The sequence below is a fragment of the Dermochelys coriacea genome, chromosome 4 (assembly GCF_009764565.3).
Source record: "Dermochelys coriacea isolate rDerCor1 chromosome 4, rDerCor1.pri.v4, whole genome shotgun sequence".
In the NCBI taxonomy this organism is placed as follows: Eukaryota; Metazoa; Chordata; order Testudines; family Dermochelyidae; genus Dermochelys; species Dermochelys coriacea.
Genome location: NC_050071.1, coordinates 142,940,198 through 142,958,339, shown reverse-complemented (window position 1 = coordinate 142,958,339; position 18,142 = coordinate 142,940,198). Strand labels below are relative to the sequence as shown.

The window sequence follows — 18,142 nt, the reverse complement described above, 5'->3', positions numbered from 1 at the left end:
ATCCCTCCTCAGCTGCTCCCTTCCCTCCGACCATCCTCCTCTTCCTTCCCACAAAGAAACAGGGAGTTTAAGCTCCTGGGCTTGTTGTGAACCAAAGAACTTCTCTGAAGGGGGAGGCCCGGCTCACGTCGTGTTTATTGTGAATGAAAGAATTGAGTGAAAAGCCAGTTGGAAAAGAAAATACCTGACACTGGCACATCTATAAAATCTTTAGTATTTATTTTTACTACCAAACACTAAATCAGAGCAGTCTGTCCACCCTGGAAACTTTGGAAAGGAGGTGGGGGAATTGAAAGGCTAGGGGTGTTTTTCTTAAAGGAGCTGGGACTCAAACCAGATTTTCATGGGATTAAGAGCATCTGTATCCTGTCTTTTTAATTGTACTAAAATGTGCCTACCATGAAGGATTTCATCCCAACTAGAAGTGAGATGAGTGGTGTTTTATATCCCATGGAGCATTTTATGTGATAATAAATACTTGTCTGTATTCTCAGTGGAGCTGGTAGCACAGACTAGCATTAAGGTTGCCCAACACTTCCCATTACAAGGCCCTCTTTTCAGTTCTTTATAAATTTGCCAAATCATAACTGTTTTGGCTGAAATTTTCCATGCTGGATGTCTGCCTCAGGCTGAAATTTATTTATTTTTTTTAAAGTTTCTGCAAAAATGTTTTTTTTCCAGAACGAGGTTGGGGAAAGAGACATGTTACAGGGTTTTTTTTCACGATCATTTAATTGAGATACTCCCATGTTTTGGGGCAAGGACTTGAGATTTGCCAGGGGATCATCCTGGTGTCAGGGTTCTGCTGTCGGCCATCTCCGTGATCATACACCCAAATACGGCCTGAGCTATAAGTCTCTGTTCGCACATGCTCAGTAGAGATTTGTTAGAGTTTGGCAGCTGAATTCTCTGAAGATTCCATCTGACTGAGCATGTACAACAGTAGAGTAGAAATAGACCTCAGGAGTCTTGACACCCAGTCCCCTGTGCTCACCATTAGACAAGAGACACTCACTGCCTTTGTATTAAAACACAGAACCGGGTTCTCTAGCAGCTTTAGAAGCCAGAAGGCTGTGATAGTCCCGCACTGAGCCACCAACATATTCCTTCTATTCCTTTTGCAGCTTTCTGACTCATTTGACTCTGGTAGGGGAAAGGGTGGGGAATCTTCAGTGTTACTCCACCCTTTATTTTGAAACAGGGGAAGAGGTGGGAAAGAGTGAACAATCAAATAGTGTCAGAGTCCACCCAAATCTTTTCTCCTCTCTGCCTCCACAATGAGTTTGTTGTTTAAAATAAAACTCAGACCGGCTTTGAGAGGGGTGATTTCTTGTCTCCTGATTGGCTGGGGAGAGAGGGAGTCCCTTCCTTAGGAAAAATGCAGCCAAAGGCAACATGAGCAACAAAAAGTTACAATGTGGACTTATGATTTCACTTGCTTTAACAAAGCAGAGTTCATTAAAGGCGCTTTACACAGTTACAAAAATAAACCCTGCTGCACACACAAGGGTCCAAACAAAAGGGCTTTATAAAGACAATTCCCCCCCTTTTTTTTTAAACCCTGGCCCAAACACATGGTTTTTTGTTTATTGTAATGGATTCTGCTGCCTTCCTTGTCCTGGAAAAAAGTGCACAAGTGGAAAAGGTTCTGTCCATGCTGTAGTGTAGCCTGTGGCATCCCAAACAGCCCAGCTCATTAAACACAGCTGCATCAGTCAGGAATTCAACAAAGGCGGGGCAATACTAAGGAGTGTGCGGGAGAGCGAGTACAGTACACACAGCGCTACTTAATCCGCCCCCAGTTTTCTGGTGGGTGAAGCCGTGGGCTAAGAAAGCCGTCACTCACTGCCTCTCTGGGTTGGATTCACTGGGGTGCTTACTCAGTCCTTTTGAGGTAGATAAATTGATTTGCAAGCAAGTTAGAGCATGAGCTTTTTGGGGCGGAGGCTGTCTTTTTTGTTGTATGCTTGGTCAAGCACAAGAGGGCCCTGGCCCCTGGCTGGGATCTCTTGGTGCTACCAGATAATGAATAATAATGTTTGCTTTAAGGTCTTACAGATGAGACCTTAAAAGGCACTCGTCCTGCCCTGAGAATCCCTTGGCGAATTTTCCATCCATCAGGGTGCCCTTGGCCAAAATACTCTTCCCTGTTGTATTCCCATGGCACTATTGATGATTGGGAGGCATTTTCCAAGAGCTGGCTGCATTTCAGGGGGAAAGTTTGGAATATGGACTTTGTGAAGCTGCTTGGGAGGAATGATGCTACAATGGTGACAAATAACATGTTTCAGGTGTTAATTGCCTTGCTTGCTGTCTGGCCCACTAGGCACACCTTACCTCCTTCTCCCAGTCCAGCAGGCTAAGGGTGCAGGTCACAGTATGACTTGTCTTCACACCTGATCTCAACAATGCACTGCATTAGGCAAAAGGGGTGAGGCCGTATGCTAGAGGGTCTGTTGCCTGCATGCTCAGCCGAGGTATCTTCTGCCCCTTTTTGGAGCCCATTCCAAGAAGAAAGTCAGTGCTCTGAAAGTCTGGGAGCTTAGCCTGGGGAACTCGAACTTTTTATGCTGGGCCTCCTTTTGAAAATATTTCAGGCTGTGACAACCCCCACACCACCACTCTTGGTACTGGACATAGCTTTTGCGGCATCAATGCAGATCCTTCCAAAGCTAAGTAACTAGGCCATGGCACCCTTACTTCTGCACTGCTGCTGGCAGTGGCACTGCCTTCAGACCTGGGCGGCTGGAGAGTGGCTGTTGCTGGCCAGCCACTCAGCAATGAAGGCAGAACTGCCGCCATCTTAGCCTATGCCAATTTATCTAATCTCAGTGAGACACTCATATCCACGTGGGAGCTAATGACTGTTCTGCTTACCCACGTGGCTGCAGCAGTCTGACTCACCACTTTGTTAAAGGGTTATAAGACCTGATGGACTGGAGGAGAGACATAGAACTGCCTCGAGCTTCATAGCCAGCATTAATGTCTTGTCAATTTTAAAGCCAGAAGGGAACCTTAGGGTCATCTGAGCTTCCACATAACACAGGGGTCGTTTTTACTTCTGCCAACCCAGGGCCTCAGCCCAAGCCGCACATCTGTTCCAGCAGACCAGCTGCTAATAACCTCCTCATCCCGATGGGACCTGAACCCGCACTTCCTAGCATAGGCACTCCACTGTTAGAGCCATTAAGCCACTGGAGCTAGATAATAGCATCCCCTAGCACTTTTCATCCATAGAGCTCAAAGCACCTTACTAAAGAAGAAAAGGAGGACTTGTGGCACCTTAGAGACTCACAAATTTATTTGAGCATAAGCTTTCGTGAGCTACATTTTCCACTGCATGCATCTGATGAAGTGAGCTGTAGCTCATGAAAGCGTATGCTCAAATAAATTTGTGAGTCTCTAAGGTGCCACAAGTCCTCCTTTTCTTTTTGTGGATACAGACTAACATGGCTGCTACTCTGAAACCTTACTAAAGAAGGTGACCATCATTACAGATGGGGAAACTGAGGCACAGAGTGGTGACTTGCCCAGATTCATGTGAGCAGCAGAGCTGGGAAGAGCCCAGGTCTCCTCACGCCCAGTCAGGTGCCTTACTCACTGGGCTGGGCTATACTGCCTCAGGTTACTTCTCAGTGCCTGTAAAATACTTTCAGATCCTTGGGTGAGAGGCGCTAGTGCTACAGTATATACAGTAGATCCTTGGCCAGCAGCATTTTGGCCTCTGTGGAGCCAGGAGAGATGGGAGCAGCCTAGGGCTTTCTAGAAAACTGTAATACTCAGTGGCTCATCACGGATTTTGCTGCACGTTGAACCTCGTATTGCCCTTTCCTCCCATTCCTGTTTCCAGAATGGACAGACATAGCCCTGTTTATACACTCCTGTGATTTCCCTAACTCCCCACCTCTCTTCGCTGCAGATCCGTACGCCACCGTCTCCTTCCTCCACCAAAGCCAGAAGACGGTGGTGGTGAAGAACACCTTGAATCCCACCTGGGACCAGACTCTCATCTTCTACGAGGTCGAGATCTTCGGGGATCCCCAGAACGTTGCTGATGCCCCCCCCAACATCGTTGTGGAGATTTACGACCACGACACCTATGTAAGCGTTATCATGCACCGTGCGGACCTATCCGCAGGGCTGGATTAAGGCATAGGCAAACTAGGCATGTGCCTTGGGCCCAAATTTGAGGGGCTCCCCGATTTGGCCCGACCACCCCTGTCATAATGGAGCCAAAGCTGAGTGGCGCTGTGAGACATGCTCTGGGTCACACGCCACTTGCTCTAATTTGGCCTGGCTGTCTCTCTGTCATGATGGAGCCCGGGGCCGTATGGGGAAGTAGGGTCCAGATGTATGTGTTTGACTAGCCTGAGTGATGGGTTATTCTGTCCCTCTGCACCTGCGTGTGCTGTCAGCCAGAGACTCGCGCTTTCTGAATCGTTTCATGGGCAATGACGTACTTTGCTAGGGTGGCCTCCTACTTATCTCTCTGCAGCTCTTCGAGGGTGGGGGACTGGGTCTGTGGTTAGCGTGCTGGACTGGGGATCAGGAGATGTGGGCCCAGTTCCTGGTGATCTTGGGCACGTTGTGCTCTTTGCCCTAGTGCCCCTTGTGCAAAGTGGAGATTGTGGTTTTTAATTCCTCTCACCCTTATTATTTTTGTTTAGATCTGAAGCGCTTTGGGGGCAAGGACTGTCTCTCACTAGGTGTTTGCACAGCACCTTGCACAGTTGGGCCCTGAGTTCAGCTAGAGCCTCTTGGCATGGCCTAAATATTACTAATAATTGCTGCCTTGTGTTCCAACTGTTGTGACCCTTCTCTCCCTGTTTTGTGTTCTATACCCTGCTCACATCTTCTCGCTGTAAAGGCTGGAAGGCCCAGATGCTCTTAACTTCCATTGTAATACCTTTCAAGATTTGGGCTGAAGCTCTTTAGAGGCAGGGACTGTCTTTTGTATTATATTTGTGCAGCACCTAGCACAATGGGTGTCCCCTGCTCTTGATTAAGGCCTCTAGGTGCAACTGTAATACAGATCATAAAAACTGCCCAGCACTGCCGCTTCTTACTTCCTGAAACCCCCTCCTTCTCCACTCCCCCACAAAATAATATTGGGAGAAAATCCTTTCAAAGTCTAAATGTCATTCACATTCTCATGGTCATGGACTTTCTAGCTTGGGAATTCCTGCAGACACTTTAACAGGCCAACTCCTGTGATTTTATTGCACATTGCTGATAGTGGGTGATATTTTACTCAAAGTGCCAGCTCCTGGAGTCAGGTGCTTCTGTGAGAATTTCACCTTTCATTTAAAAAATGTAAGTTTCTAGCCATGATGGTTACAGAGAGAAGCTTAAAAACATGACCCCTAAAGGCTCCAAAGCCAGAAGGCAAATTTAAAAGCCCTCAAATGTATGATTTTTAAAAATCTCATGATTTTTTAACCCAATCTCATGATTGTTTTGCCCCAACTCCCAATGTTGGAATGAAAGGGGTTAGCCATAGCAAGTGAGACAGGTGGGAGGTAGCCACCTAAGCCAAGAAATAGGACTATGAGCGAGGCCTCTGCGACCTCTGTGACAGCCAGTGTGTTGCTTTCAGGGTGCGGACGAGTTCATGGGCCGCTGCATTTGCAAACCCAGTTTGGAGCGCTCCCCGAGGCTGTCCTGGCACCCTATCACTAGAGGGAGCCGAAGTGCAGGAGAGCTGCTCGCCGCCTTTGAACTGATTCAGAGAGAGAAGGTGAGGAAAGGACTTCCCCTGGAATTATGAGACCAGATCTCCCTGGAATCTATGGGTGCTCAGCAGGGTCAAGCTTCGAGCGTGCAGGGGCTGGGAACCAATTTGGGCCAGTCCACACAGGCCAGTCTGCTGGTTAAAATAGCTCTCCAGTTGCCTGCAACCAGCTTTAACAGATGCAGGATATTCCAAGGACGCAGGTCGTCTCAGCGGTTCCTTTCCCGTCTTGGTTGCCACATTTAGGCAGGGCTGCTGCTGTCTAGCCCAGTAGCCACCAGGGAGGCAGTTCCTGCCATTTGAGGCCAGCGGTTCCTTCATTCGGCTTTTGCGAAACCAGAGCATTGGCTGTCCGGTGCCCCTACCTCAGTCTCTCTGACTCCGGAAGAGTCCAGCTCAGACTGTGGAGGCCTTGCTCGCGGCTCTAGAGCTAGGGCTGAGCTGGGATTCGGCTCTGTTGTGCTGCATGGAGAACACAGTGGATCCTCCCCACAGTTGCAGGGCTCACCCTGGGAGCCTAGAATGAGGGTTTGTGTGTAGAGATGGGAAGAGCAGGCTGAGCAGCAAGCAACCAAGTCGAGTGTCTCTCCTTTAACAGCCGATGGGAAAGCGACTGGTCTTTGGCCCCAAACCAGTTGGGAGAGACTCTTCTTTGGCCCCATACGTGCTTATCTTACCCCCCACCACGCACAGGCCGCCCCTGCGCCGTCTTCACCTCCATGTGCTGTTCCACTCACCCAGGTTTGGCTGCTCCCCAGATTGTCCCAGTGCCAGGGAGAGTGGGTGGGATGGAAGGCGAGGGAAGTGGCTGCTTCCCCAGGAAATGTTAAAATCACTCATTGAGTTCCCTCCTCCCTGCTGCTTCTCTCTCCGTCCTGCTCCAGGATCTAAGCGGGAGACGCGGGACATTCAGGCCCTGCTGTTCTAGAGCTCGGGGTCTGCACTTGTGATGTCCTCATTACCAGTGTTTGGCATTACCAGTAGCTTGGGGCTGTGGGTGGGTACAGGGCACCCCCCACATAGGGTAGGCTCATGAGTGGCAGACAGTGGAAGAAGCAAGAAGGAACTGTGTGGTAGGGAAAAACACCTTGGGGAATGAGACAGGCTGCCCAGTGCGTGGGCACCCCGAGCCAGCTGGCCAGCGAGAGCTATTGACCTTGGCAAGCTCCAAGGTAACATTTCTGGCCGGAAAGAACAACGTGGGTGAGTGGCTGCCAGTAGAGGAAGAGGGAATTGGTGGGGGGATGGTTGTGTGGGGCTGGTGGAGGACACTGAATTTGACACTCATTGGCCTTGCCGCGTGTTAACGTCTCCAGAGATAAGGTAGGTATCTGTGACAGCGCAGCCCATGCTTACACAGTGGCCGGACCATGTAGGTGCATATGAGTCACTAAAGGTTTGACCTTAACAGAACCAGCTTTTGTAGCTCAACCAGTAGAGACTCGTGCACTCTGATCTAGCCATCCCAGGTTCAGTCCCCACAAACAATGACCCGCCCAGGGATGTGGCCTTACCATAGGTCCCCAGAGGCCTGGGAAATCAGTTGGCGTTGCTGGGAGCAGGACCTGGCTGTGAGGGTGTGAATGTTCTCGCAGATAACAGAGCAGGGGCTCTCTGGTGACAATGCAGGGATCATCCACTGACTGTTTGTGTTTTGCTCTCCACAGCCGGCTGTTCACCATCTCCCTGGCTTCGAGGTAACGCTTGCATCGCAGTGACAACTCTGAGGGCCTGAAACACTCCCCCAAAGGGCAAGATCCCCAAGCCCCAGCTCCAGCAAACTCCCATTAACATCCTGGGAGCTTTGCCTGAATCAGGCTCCTGTGATCCATCCTGCTCAGATTGATTTCACTGCTGACGTTCCCTTTACCGTGGAGCTCAGCCCCCGGGCTTGGAGCCCTGTGAGCCGTCCCCAGAGCGGTGGTGTATGTCTCTGAGAGATGCCAGAGAGGTCGCTGCTCTCTGTCTGCAGGCTGCTGGCCTCTGCAGCCTGGGCCCCAAAGGTTCTAGTGATGGCTGGGTTTAACCCTTTCATCGCAACACGCCATGTTAACGGTGCCACGGCACTGCCCCCAGATCAAAGGGTTGTGGCATCCCCATCAGCATAGCCGCCTTTCACTCCCTCCTTGGTCTGGCAGGCTCCATCTACCCTGCCTACCACCTGCTGCTCCTGCCCCCCTGCATCCTCACCCACTCATCATTCTCTGTGTCCTTTATACACTCCTGCTTCACCCGCCCCTTCTTCCGCCATCCTCCTACCTGATCCCTTCCCCACTGTAGCCTCTCCTTTCTGCTCCATGCACAGCCTTTCCTGCCCTCCCTACCCCCTTCCCGCCCTAAGTGCCAGGGTACGCTTGGCCTGACTTCTCTCTTCCCCTCCATGGCAGCTGTGCTGGAGGGGAGGCCCCTGTGATGCTACCTGTGAGATGGAGAGGAAGGGGTAGCAAGTGCGGTCCCCCATCCCGGACGGGCAGTGCTGGCTGGGGTGTGAAAGCAGCTGGTTGGCATGGAACAAGTTGGCAAGAGGGGGCTTGGGATGGAGGAGGCCTGGTGAAACTACATGGAATGTTTTCATAGTCTGAGCATGGACAGCCAGGTTTCACCCTGATAACAGATACAGGCGTAATGTCTCATGCTCCCGATGCTACACAGGAGAGCTGGCCAGAAAATGAACAAATGCTTCTGGAAAAATTTGAAATTTCAAAGTTGGTTCCATTTCGTGAGGTTCGAAACAGAGCAATTTGTCATTTTTCTGACTTTTTTGGTAAATTTTCAAAACTTTGAATCTTCATTTATCTCCTTCCCATCTTTTTCCTTCTTGCCACTAAGTGCAATTAAATACATGATGTCCAGGATTTTATTTTCCCCTAAATTGTTAGTTCCACCCCCCCCCCCCCAACTTCTCATTTTGCTACTCTAAAATTGTTAAAAACTTCTCCACTTTTGGTAAAGTTATAGAGCAGCAAAAGGAAAAAATGGAACTAACTCTGCCACTTGTAAAGCTTCAAAACTTCTCCAACTTTGGAAAGGTAGAGGAGTAGCAGAATGACAGCGTTTCCTTTTTCCTTTGGCTATTTTATAGCTTTTCTAAAGTTGAGGAAATTTTGAAAAAGTTACAGAGTGGAAAAAGAAAAGAGAAACAAATAAAAAAAGCAAGAATTAGTACTGTCAAGTGATTAAAAAAATTAATCATGATTAATTGCATGATTAATCATGCTGTTAAACGATAATAGAATACCATTAATTTAAATATTTGTGGATATTTTCTACATTTTCAAATATATTGATTTCAGTTACAACACAGAATACAAAATGCACAGTGCTTACTTTGTATTTATTTTTATAACAAATATTTTCACTGTAGTAAAGAAACAAAAGAATTAGTATTTTTCAATTCACCCAATACAAGTACTGTAGTGCAATCTCTTTATCATGAAAGTTGAATTTACAAATGTAGAATTGTATACAAAAAAATAACTGCACTCAAAAATAAAACAATGTAAAACAATGTAAAACTGTTAATTCACTCAGTCCTACTTCTTGTTCAGCCAGTCGCTCAGACGAACAAGTTTGTTTACAGTCGCAGGAAATAATGCTGCCCGCTGCTTGTTTACAATGTCACCTGAAAGTGAGAACAGGCATTCACATGGCACTGTTGTAGCCGGTGTCACAAGATATTTATATGCTAGATATGCTAAGGATTCATATGTCCCTTCATGCTTTGACCACCATTCCAGAGGACATGCGTCCATGCTGATGATGGATTCTGCTCAATAACGATCCAAAACAGTGCAGACTGACGCATGTTGGTTTTCATTATCTTCTGCCACCAGCAGAAGGTTGATTTTCTTTTCTGGTGGTTCGGGTTCTGTAGTTTCCGCATCAGAATGTTGCTCTTTTAAGACTTCTGAAGGCATGCGCCACGCCTCGTCCCTCTCAGACTTTGGAAGGCACTTCAGATTTTTAAACCTTGGGTCGAGTGCTGTAGCTATTTTTAGAAATCTCACATTAGTACCTTATTTGCATTTTGTCAAATCTGCAGTGAAAATGTTCTTAAAATGAACCACGTGTGCTGGGTCCTCATCTGAGACTGGTATAACAGAGCAGGGGACATACCATTCTCCCCCAAGATGTTCAGTCACAAATTTAATTAACACTTTTTTTTTAATGAACGTCATCATCATGGAAGCATGTCCTCTGGAGTGGTGGCTGAAGCTTGAAGGGGCATACGAATGTTTAGAATATCTGGTGCGTAAATACCTTGCAATGCTGGCTACAAAAGTGCCATGCAAATGCCTGTTCTCACTTTCTGGTGACATTGTAAATAAGAAGAGAGCAATATTATCTCCTGTAAATGTAAACAAACTTGTTTGACTGAGCGATTGGCTGAACAAGAAGTAGGACTGAGTGGACTTGTAGGCTCTAAAGTTTTACATTGTTTTGTTTTTGAGTGCAGTTATGTAACAAAAAAACCTCTACATTTGTAAGTTACACTTTTATGATAGAGATTGCACTACAGTACTTTTATGAGGTGAATTGAAAAATACTATTTCTTTTATTTATCATTTTTACAGTGCAAATATTTGTAATAAAAATAATATAAAGTGAGCATTGTACACTTTGTATTCTATATTGTAACTGAAATAAATATATTTTAAAATGTAGAAAAACATCCAAAATATTTTATAAATTTCAATTGGTATTTTATTGTTTAACAGTGTGGTTAAAACTGCGATTAATTTTTTAAAATCACGATTAATATTTTTGAGTTAATCGTGTGAATTAACTGCGATTGACAGCCCTACTAAAACCCCTCAGACCGTAGATATTCATTCTATGGCACTCAGAGGTGAAAAGAAATAAGGGGAAAAGTGGGAGAAAGGGACAAATAGAAAAAAGTTACATGTTTGAAATGCAGAGATTTTCATTTTTGATGAGAAAATGAACTTGTTCAGGGAAATGAAAGTGTTTCACAAAGTTTTGAGTTGTGAAAAAAGGCAAGTTTTCATTGGACAAAGATTCAAATGAATTTTTTTTTGTACCAGCTCTATTTTGAGCAGATAAAATATTAGCGAATGATAGCCGTGCTCTACATGTATGGGGTCACCTCTCTCTTCAGCTCTGAGACACGTCCATGGCCCTCCTGCCCTCTCTAGGAATCCCACAGCTGCATTGGCCTTGTGCAGTAGGACAGCTTATTAATAGCTGGGGCCTGTGGACTCCCTACCTAAAGGGAGAGAGGGACTGAGCTAGGGGCGAGATGGCCAGTAGGTAAGGACACAATAAATTGGACCCCAGGAGCAGAATGTTTTAATCACCTGTGAAATTGGTAGCAGGGCACCACAGAGACCTTGTGGCCGGGCACCCTGCCCCTATTAGCCTCCTTTTGTGAACCCTGTAGGAACTCCACACAGTCTCTCTTCTGGCTCAGAGCACCCCCACCTCAGACTGGTTTAATAACAGAAATGGTTCACGCAATCCTCAGCATGCAAATTAAAGTCCCTAACCGTAACGCGAAGGGTCACACTCAGCGCTGGTGCTTCTGCTGGGCACAGAGCCCTAGCTCTGTCCAGATCTGCTCCACCCAAAGCAGCCAGTCCCTGCCTTTTCTGGCTGGAGCACTAGCCTTGACTTCCTCTCCTGGGCAGCCAGAGCTCATGCCGTCCTGCTGCTCTTTATAAGGAAGCCCTTGATCCGACCCAGGTGTGGCTCCTTTGTAATCAGGGTTGGCTGCCCAGGCCTTCCAGCCTTTAAAACCAAGCCACCCTGTTACACGTGCATTATGCTAGGTAGCTTGCTGTAAGAGCGACTGGCTCTCAGATGCATCATTGCCTGTATTGCCCTGAACCATGACATCAGCATTACTTTCATAAAGGGGCTTATATCCAAACGGCTGCAGGATGTTTCCTGCGGTGCAGAGCGTGCGTGTGCGAGTGTGTTAGATAATAATATTTTAATGTCCTTTCTCTCTTCCTCCTCCAGAGCGAGCTGTCTGCCAGTCTGGATGAGGTGAGCTTACCGTGTCTGCAAAGTTGTTTGTCTCTTCCCCATATACTTACTTATGATTTTATACGAAATTCTGCCCAACGCGGGCAAGCAATCTTTTTGATGGGTGAGCCCAATGAATAGCATTAGCTTTTTACTTCTATTAGTCACCTGAGGAAAGATAGGTATGTAGATTTTGTGCCTGATCTGGGACAGTTTTCTAACAGCAAGGCAAGTAGGGAGAAATTCACTCTGGTGCGGAGGACTGGCATGATGCCTCTGCACCCTTAAGGCTTAAGTGGGCCCTAAGTGATGCCTGGGCTTTGTGCTGGGCACCTGCCCTAGGGTGAATTCCATCCTTAGTGAGGTGCTGATGGGTGCGAGGGGTTTGGGAAGTTGCAAGATGGTGGTAGCTAGAGAGCAGCTCAAGCTGTGAAGTTTAGATTGACAATCCCCAAGATGTGGAGGGTTTGGGTCCGTTGGGCTGTCTTAGACCCGCTGCAGCGATTAAGGCAAGACACACAGCTTGGTCCCAAATCGTAACGGTCCCAAAACATGAGTGTCCCTGGGTCTGGTGATTTGGTTCTGGCCCGTTATAGAGATCAGGCCTGGATCAGGACTTTCCCCAAAAGTCTGGGTGATCTTTAGATCTGGTTTGGGCCCATCTCTAGTTGCAAGAGGAGTTAGAGTTATGCATGCCTCAATTAACAGACCTGGTCCTGTCATTTAGTCAATCAAGGTTCATGCCATTGGATCCCTAGGTCCTGGGTTCACTTTTTGTAGTGTGGGGTAACCTCCTGGTTACCCCACAGTAGAGTGGGTGGCATTTTCACATGGCTCTATTCAGCCCCAGTGCAAGCATGTGCAACTCTGCTGGACTGAACAGATGCACCTGCTTGCACCAGGGATGAAACCATGCCAATGCCCACATCACCACTCTTGGTTCCCTTTTTCAGCAGCCTCAGCAGACAGGCCAAAGAGCTGACTGGGGCATGGAGATTCCATTCTCCCCCCCTCAAAGGCAGGGTAGGGCACTGCTTGGAAACAGAACTTCCATCTTGGGAAAAGTTTTGAGTTTTCATCCCAAATCAGGACAAAATCCCCAAACAGCTGGAACAGAAATTCCACAAGGTTCTGTTTTGGAAATACTGGTGGGGAAACTGGTAGCCCGGGGACTTGGCCACCCAGGGAGCCAGCCAGCCAGGGAAACTGGTAGCCCAGGGAGCTGGCCACCCAGGGAGCCATCGAGCCAGGGAAACTGGTAGCCCCATTCTTGCAGAATGTTTCACTTCTGTCTAATCAGCATTTTTCGATGGTAGAGCTTTTTGACCAGCTCTGTTTTCAATCCAGCTCTTTTCCCCAGCGCCAAATACCCCTGGGCTCGGTACTTCCTCTCTGGAAGAGAGGGACTTACCCTCATGCTTTGCAGGTGCTGAACTGAACTCTGCCAGGGAAATGTAACCATCTCTTTGCTTTTTCTCCCCCACGGCCATTTCTGGGATTGGCGCTCCACAGCTGGGCACACCTGCCTTCTTCTACGAAGGGCTCCTGCAATGGGTACCATTCAGTCTCCAACCCTTGACCCTCCCGTTCTTCTCTGCACCTGGCTGGGGACTAAACAAAATCCCAACGGAGCTTCCCAGTGTGGAAACCGGCTCCTTCCCCACTGGAGAGACTGTCTGGCCTGCCCAGACCAGCCAGCCGAGCCTCCATGTGAAACACCCAATGACAGCACTCATGTCTGTGCTGAATTCTCCATGGTCCTTCCTCTGGGGAGTTTTCTCACCCACGTGGCCTGTGTAAATGGCCTCCCAATGGCTATGGGAGAGCCAGGCCCATGGTGATAATGATGGAGCTGGAGCCAAACTGGTGTAACCTGGCATTGTGCCATTGGAGTCGTGGGTCAGATCATCAGCGACTGTAAATAAGAGTTGCTCCATCCAAGTCAATGGACCAGACTCCCACCTGATGTAAATTGATATTGCTCCACTGTAGTCACTGAGGCCAGACCCCAATGGGTGTAAACTGGTGTAGCTCCATTGGTGTCAGTGGGCCAGATGCCCTGGTGGTGTAAATTGATTATAGCTCCAGTGAAATAACTTGAGCCAATTGTACACCAAAGGAGAGTTGATGGGAAGGGAAGTAAATTGCCTTGTCTCTGTCAGGCCTGATCTGCATCCACTTCCCAAGACGTCTCCTCCTGCATAGGACTTTGCTGCATGTTCCAATGCAAAAGTCAAGTCCCTGCAATCTCCCGTGTTAAAACTGCCCCAGCCTGTCAGCAAATCCTGCCTTGTTGCTTTTCACGCCTGCTTCTTCCGGTGGATGGAAAAGAGGGGAAGCTCTGTTTGGTGACTGCTTGTGCCCTGTCCATGGCTTTGTAACCCCTTTCCCCAAATCCCCACCCATGACCTGCTCACTGATCTTTTCTCTCCACCTGCTCCTGACAGAGGTTAAAGGTCAAAGTGCTTGTAGCTTCAGCAGATGGAGCACCCCTGCAAACAGTGTTGGATGGGAAAACTGTTCTCCCCAGATGGAATTGTTGGATTTTTAGGGACTTGGCTACCACCACTCACCTACTGACATTTCAGGCACTGCTCTGCCAAACTCCAGAGCTACCACTTTGCCAGTGGGCGTAGCCAGTTATTCTTTAAATTATGGGTTTGTTTCTCCTCCCCTAATTTTGCTGTCAGATTTTGAGTTCAAAATCTGAAAACTCAATAAACTCACCCAAAGCCCCTGAGTTGGCCTGGTTCCAGGTAACTGGCTTGCTCTCGGGCTCCTCAGCTCTACTTTCAAATAAGCAGGCAACACTTTCCTCTTTGTTTTATCTCCTGTTGTGAGGCAGCCCTGGCACAATCTTCCGCTTATGGCTTCTTCTCTCGTCTCAGGTTCAGGGTGAGAGAGTGCCGCATTGGATGCGAGGCATCCGGACTCCTGGGCTCCATTCCCAGCTCTGTCGTTCAGCCTGGACAAGTCACTTTTGATCAGAACTTCAGAGGAGCGGTAGTTCCTGTTGAGTTCAATGGGAGCTGCACATGCTCACTACCTCTGACGGTCAAGCCACTAACCATTCTGCCCCTCAGCTTTACCCGTACACCTGGAATCTCATTCCAGAGCTTTCTCAAAGTGTGGGGCGACTAAAACACAATGGGGGAAGGGTCTGATTCAGCAAAGCACTTTTCGAGATGCTTAGCTTCGGGTGTATGCTTTAGGACAGGTGAGCATGTCTTTAAATCCAATTGAAATCAATGCAACTTAAGCACCTGCTTAAAATTAATCATGTGCTTAGCTAAACAAGGATGTACTTAAGCAGGTGCTTAACGTTAAGCATGTACTTAAGTGATTTCCTGAGTTGGGGTGCATGTTACCGTGCTGCCCCCTAGTGACTGTTCCAACGAGGATAAAAGCCTTTCTACTAGTGACAGCTAACGAAGATTCTCTGGAAATGGTGGAGGTCAGAGTGCCAGGTACTGAAGTTCCTGGGTTCTATCCCCACTGATGACTATGGGTACATTACACCTTCTGCACCTGTAGAACGCTCATGGTGAAATCTTGGGACCCTAAAGTCACGCACCTAAATAAATGCTTTGATTTCCAGAGGAGCTGAGCACCCACCGGCTCCCATTCAAAAGTTGAGGGTGCTCAGTGCTTCTCAGGAGCAGACCTTGATCTTTGCCCGTGAAATGATTGCACGTCTCCAGGTTGTAAGCCTAGCTGACCGTGTATGTGCCCAAGACACTCAGGGACAGGGGTGGATGGGGACATATTTACTATCTGCCCAGTGTTGAAAGCCAGATGCTCCCACCATCCTGCCTGCCCCAGAATGGAATGAGCAGAGTCTTCAGCTAACAAGCTGCTTTGATTTGGCAGCCACCAGCTGTTGCCAGTGAAAATCACAGCCCAGTGTACAATCTATCTGGTATGCCACTAAGAAAAATTTCTGTGTAGTGCTTTTAAATATATAAATCTGACCCAATCCTATACTTGAAATATATATATCCGCTTAATTTAATGCAATAACACTGAAGCCTGGAAAGAATCATGGCCTTCTAAATTAGTTCCAACTGCCCTCAGTTGAGGGGTGCATTTTTAGAGATTTTGCTTGCATTCCCATTTTTGGTGACTCTGAACTCAGAGATCAAGGTCAGGAGGAACCAGCGCTCCAGTGTCCGGCTCTTGTTCCAATGCAAGGAATTACACTCCACCTATCTCACGGGTTCTCAAACTTCATTGCACCACAACCCCCTTCTGACAACAAAAATTACTACACAACCCTGGGAGCGGGGACAGAAGCCTGAGCCTGCCCAAGCCCCACTGCCCTGGGTGGGGGGCCAAAGCCTGAGCCCCACTGAGGCAGGGGGCCTGCAACCTGAGTCTTGCCTCCCAGGGATGAAGCCCTTGGGCTTTGGCTTCGGCCCTGGATAGTGGGGCTCAGGCTTCAGCCCTGGGCCCCAGCAAGTCTAAGCCAGCCCTGGCAACCTCATTCAAAGGGGGTTGTGACCCACTTTGAGGTCCTAATGCACAGTTTGAGAACTGCTGACCTATCTCAATCTGCCCCTCCCCCCACTGCAGTTTCAGTGGATCCTTTAGTCTTCCTTTCTTCTCCTAGATTATGGGGCAGCATTGCTGGCATAGAATGGATGTCGTTGTCTCCTGCAGAAGTGGCTGCATTTCAATGGTGGGCAGGCAATCCCTTTAAAGACCTAGGGAACAAAAACCAACATGTAACAATAGGTTATTGTTTGCTCCTGACACTGGGGCAGGGGGAGAGAAGTGGTTTGCACATGACATTTCTCCCCATCAGCCCTTCTCTCTGACTAGGAGCTAGCGGACTCTGAAATCTGTTCCCTGTGCGGTGATGGGCGCTAGGAGGAAGTGCGGCGATAGGAGGCGCGTGATCTGTGGTCTGTAACAACCTGAGCTGATGTTCTCCTTCAATATTCCCCTGCAGTCTGCAGACTCGGACCTGCCCTACCCTCCGCCCCAGCGGGAGCCCAACATTTACATGGTTCCTCAAGGGATCAAACCAGTGCTCCAGCGCACTGCCATCGAGGTGAGCGGTTCGGTGGGGCGGACCGAATAGGGGAATATCCTGGCTAACAGCTGCCCGCGACTAGATTGAATCTGACCTACACAACTGAGCATCATAGACCCTTACAACAGGGGGCTGCTGCTGAAGAGTGGTTCTCCCTGGAGAGGGTGCCTAGTCTTAAAGCCTTCCTCCCCCACTGAGCACTGCCTCATCTGGCCCATGGGCTTCCCTTTTATCATGAAGTCCGATCACATGACTGCCACCTGACCTTATTTCCCAGCAGGACCTCCTGCTTCAGCTTAGCCATGTGATCCTTTTGGGAGAAAGAGGAGTCCCAGAATGCCTAGCCTCAAAGAGGCTTAAACCCTTAGAATAGGGCAAACTGGCCCTTGGCCACAACTACCCCTAAAGGGGACAGTTCACCCTGTGTTAAGGGCAGCCCTTCAGAATTAGACTCTCCTCTTCCTCGGCTGGAGAGAGAGGAGAATCATGTCCTTGGGGGTGGGGGGGGGGTTCCTGGTGCAGCTATATCAGTGCAAAAAACGCAGTGTAGACAAGGTCTAGGCTCAGCCTGGCTTCTTATCTGTCATCTGCTGTCACCTCCTCCCCTTATCCCAGTGTCCTTCCTCATCTCCTCTTGTCTCTTCATCCTGCAGATCTTGGCCTGGGGGCTAAGGAACCTGAAGAGCTATCAGCTGGCCAGCATCACCTCCCCCAGCCTCCAAGTGGAGTGCGGAGGCCAGACGGTCCAGTCCTGCGTCATCAAGAACGTCAAGAAGAACCCCAACTTCGACGTCTGCGTACTCTTCATGGAAGTGGTGAGGGCTCCCTTGCTGCGCACCTGCCACCTGGCTCGCAGAGCTATGGCTGCACCCGCTGCCCCACAGCACTCCACTGGGTTAACCAGCGTTGCCCACCTTTTAGCTCTGAATATCGGAGCCATTCCCAGTGGGAATGAGGCCACCCTCTTCTCGAGGGAGACTACAGCAAGCTCAGCCAAGATGGGGGTGGATCTGTATTCCCATCCTTGATTGCTTAGGCTCACACATGCTCCCAGAATAGGGAGATTATTTTGTCGTTTATCAGCAAGAGGATCTAATGACCTACCATCCCAGTCTGTGATTCTGAATTGCAGCTCTGCAGTAAACTCATATTCCACCCCAAAGTTAATCAGCCTGTAAGCAGCTGGAATAGCTTTGCTGAATGTCAGGCAAGGAACCGTGGATACTAACCATGCTCCACAGCCCTTTGCTGCAGGGTTAAAGTGCAGTGACCTGAGGCTGTGAGTTCTGATAAGAATCAGACCCTCAGAGTTATTCTGGTGCTTCATTCCAACTGAAAACCAGGGGATCCTTAGAGGATCAGGGCCCAAGCCTCTAGTGAGGAGCTCT

General features: G+C 48.6%; 1 protein-coding gene across 10 annotated transcripts in view; it reads left to right on the top strand.

The window, feature by feature from the left end:
* The window catches only part of DYSF (dysferlin), a 312,032-nt gene that overhangs the window by 199,094 nt on the left and 94,796 nt on the right, over positions 1-18,142 (top strand). For 6 of the 10 annotated variants that reach the window (XM_043512838.1, XM_043512844.1, XM_043512841.1 and 3 more), the window contains 6 exons: positions 3,920-4,101; positions 5,597-5,737; positions 7,399-7,428; positions 11,714-11,740; positions 16,671-16,772; positions 17,408-17,569. In XM_043512838.1, coding sequence (XP_043368773.1) covers positions 3,920-4,101; positions 5,597-5,737; positions 7,399-7,428; positions 11,714-11,740; positions 16,671-16,772; positions 17,408-17,569 — 644 coding nt within the window. Of the gene's footprint in view, positions 1-3,919; positions 4,102-5,596; positions 5,738-7,398; positions 7,429-11,713; positions 11,741-13,231; positions 13,274-16,670; positions 16,773-17,407; positions 17,570-18,142 lie in introns of all 10 variants that reach the window. The other 4 variants (XM_043512839.1, XM_043512840.1, XM_038399187.2 and 1 more) reach the window with 1 other exon arrangement.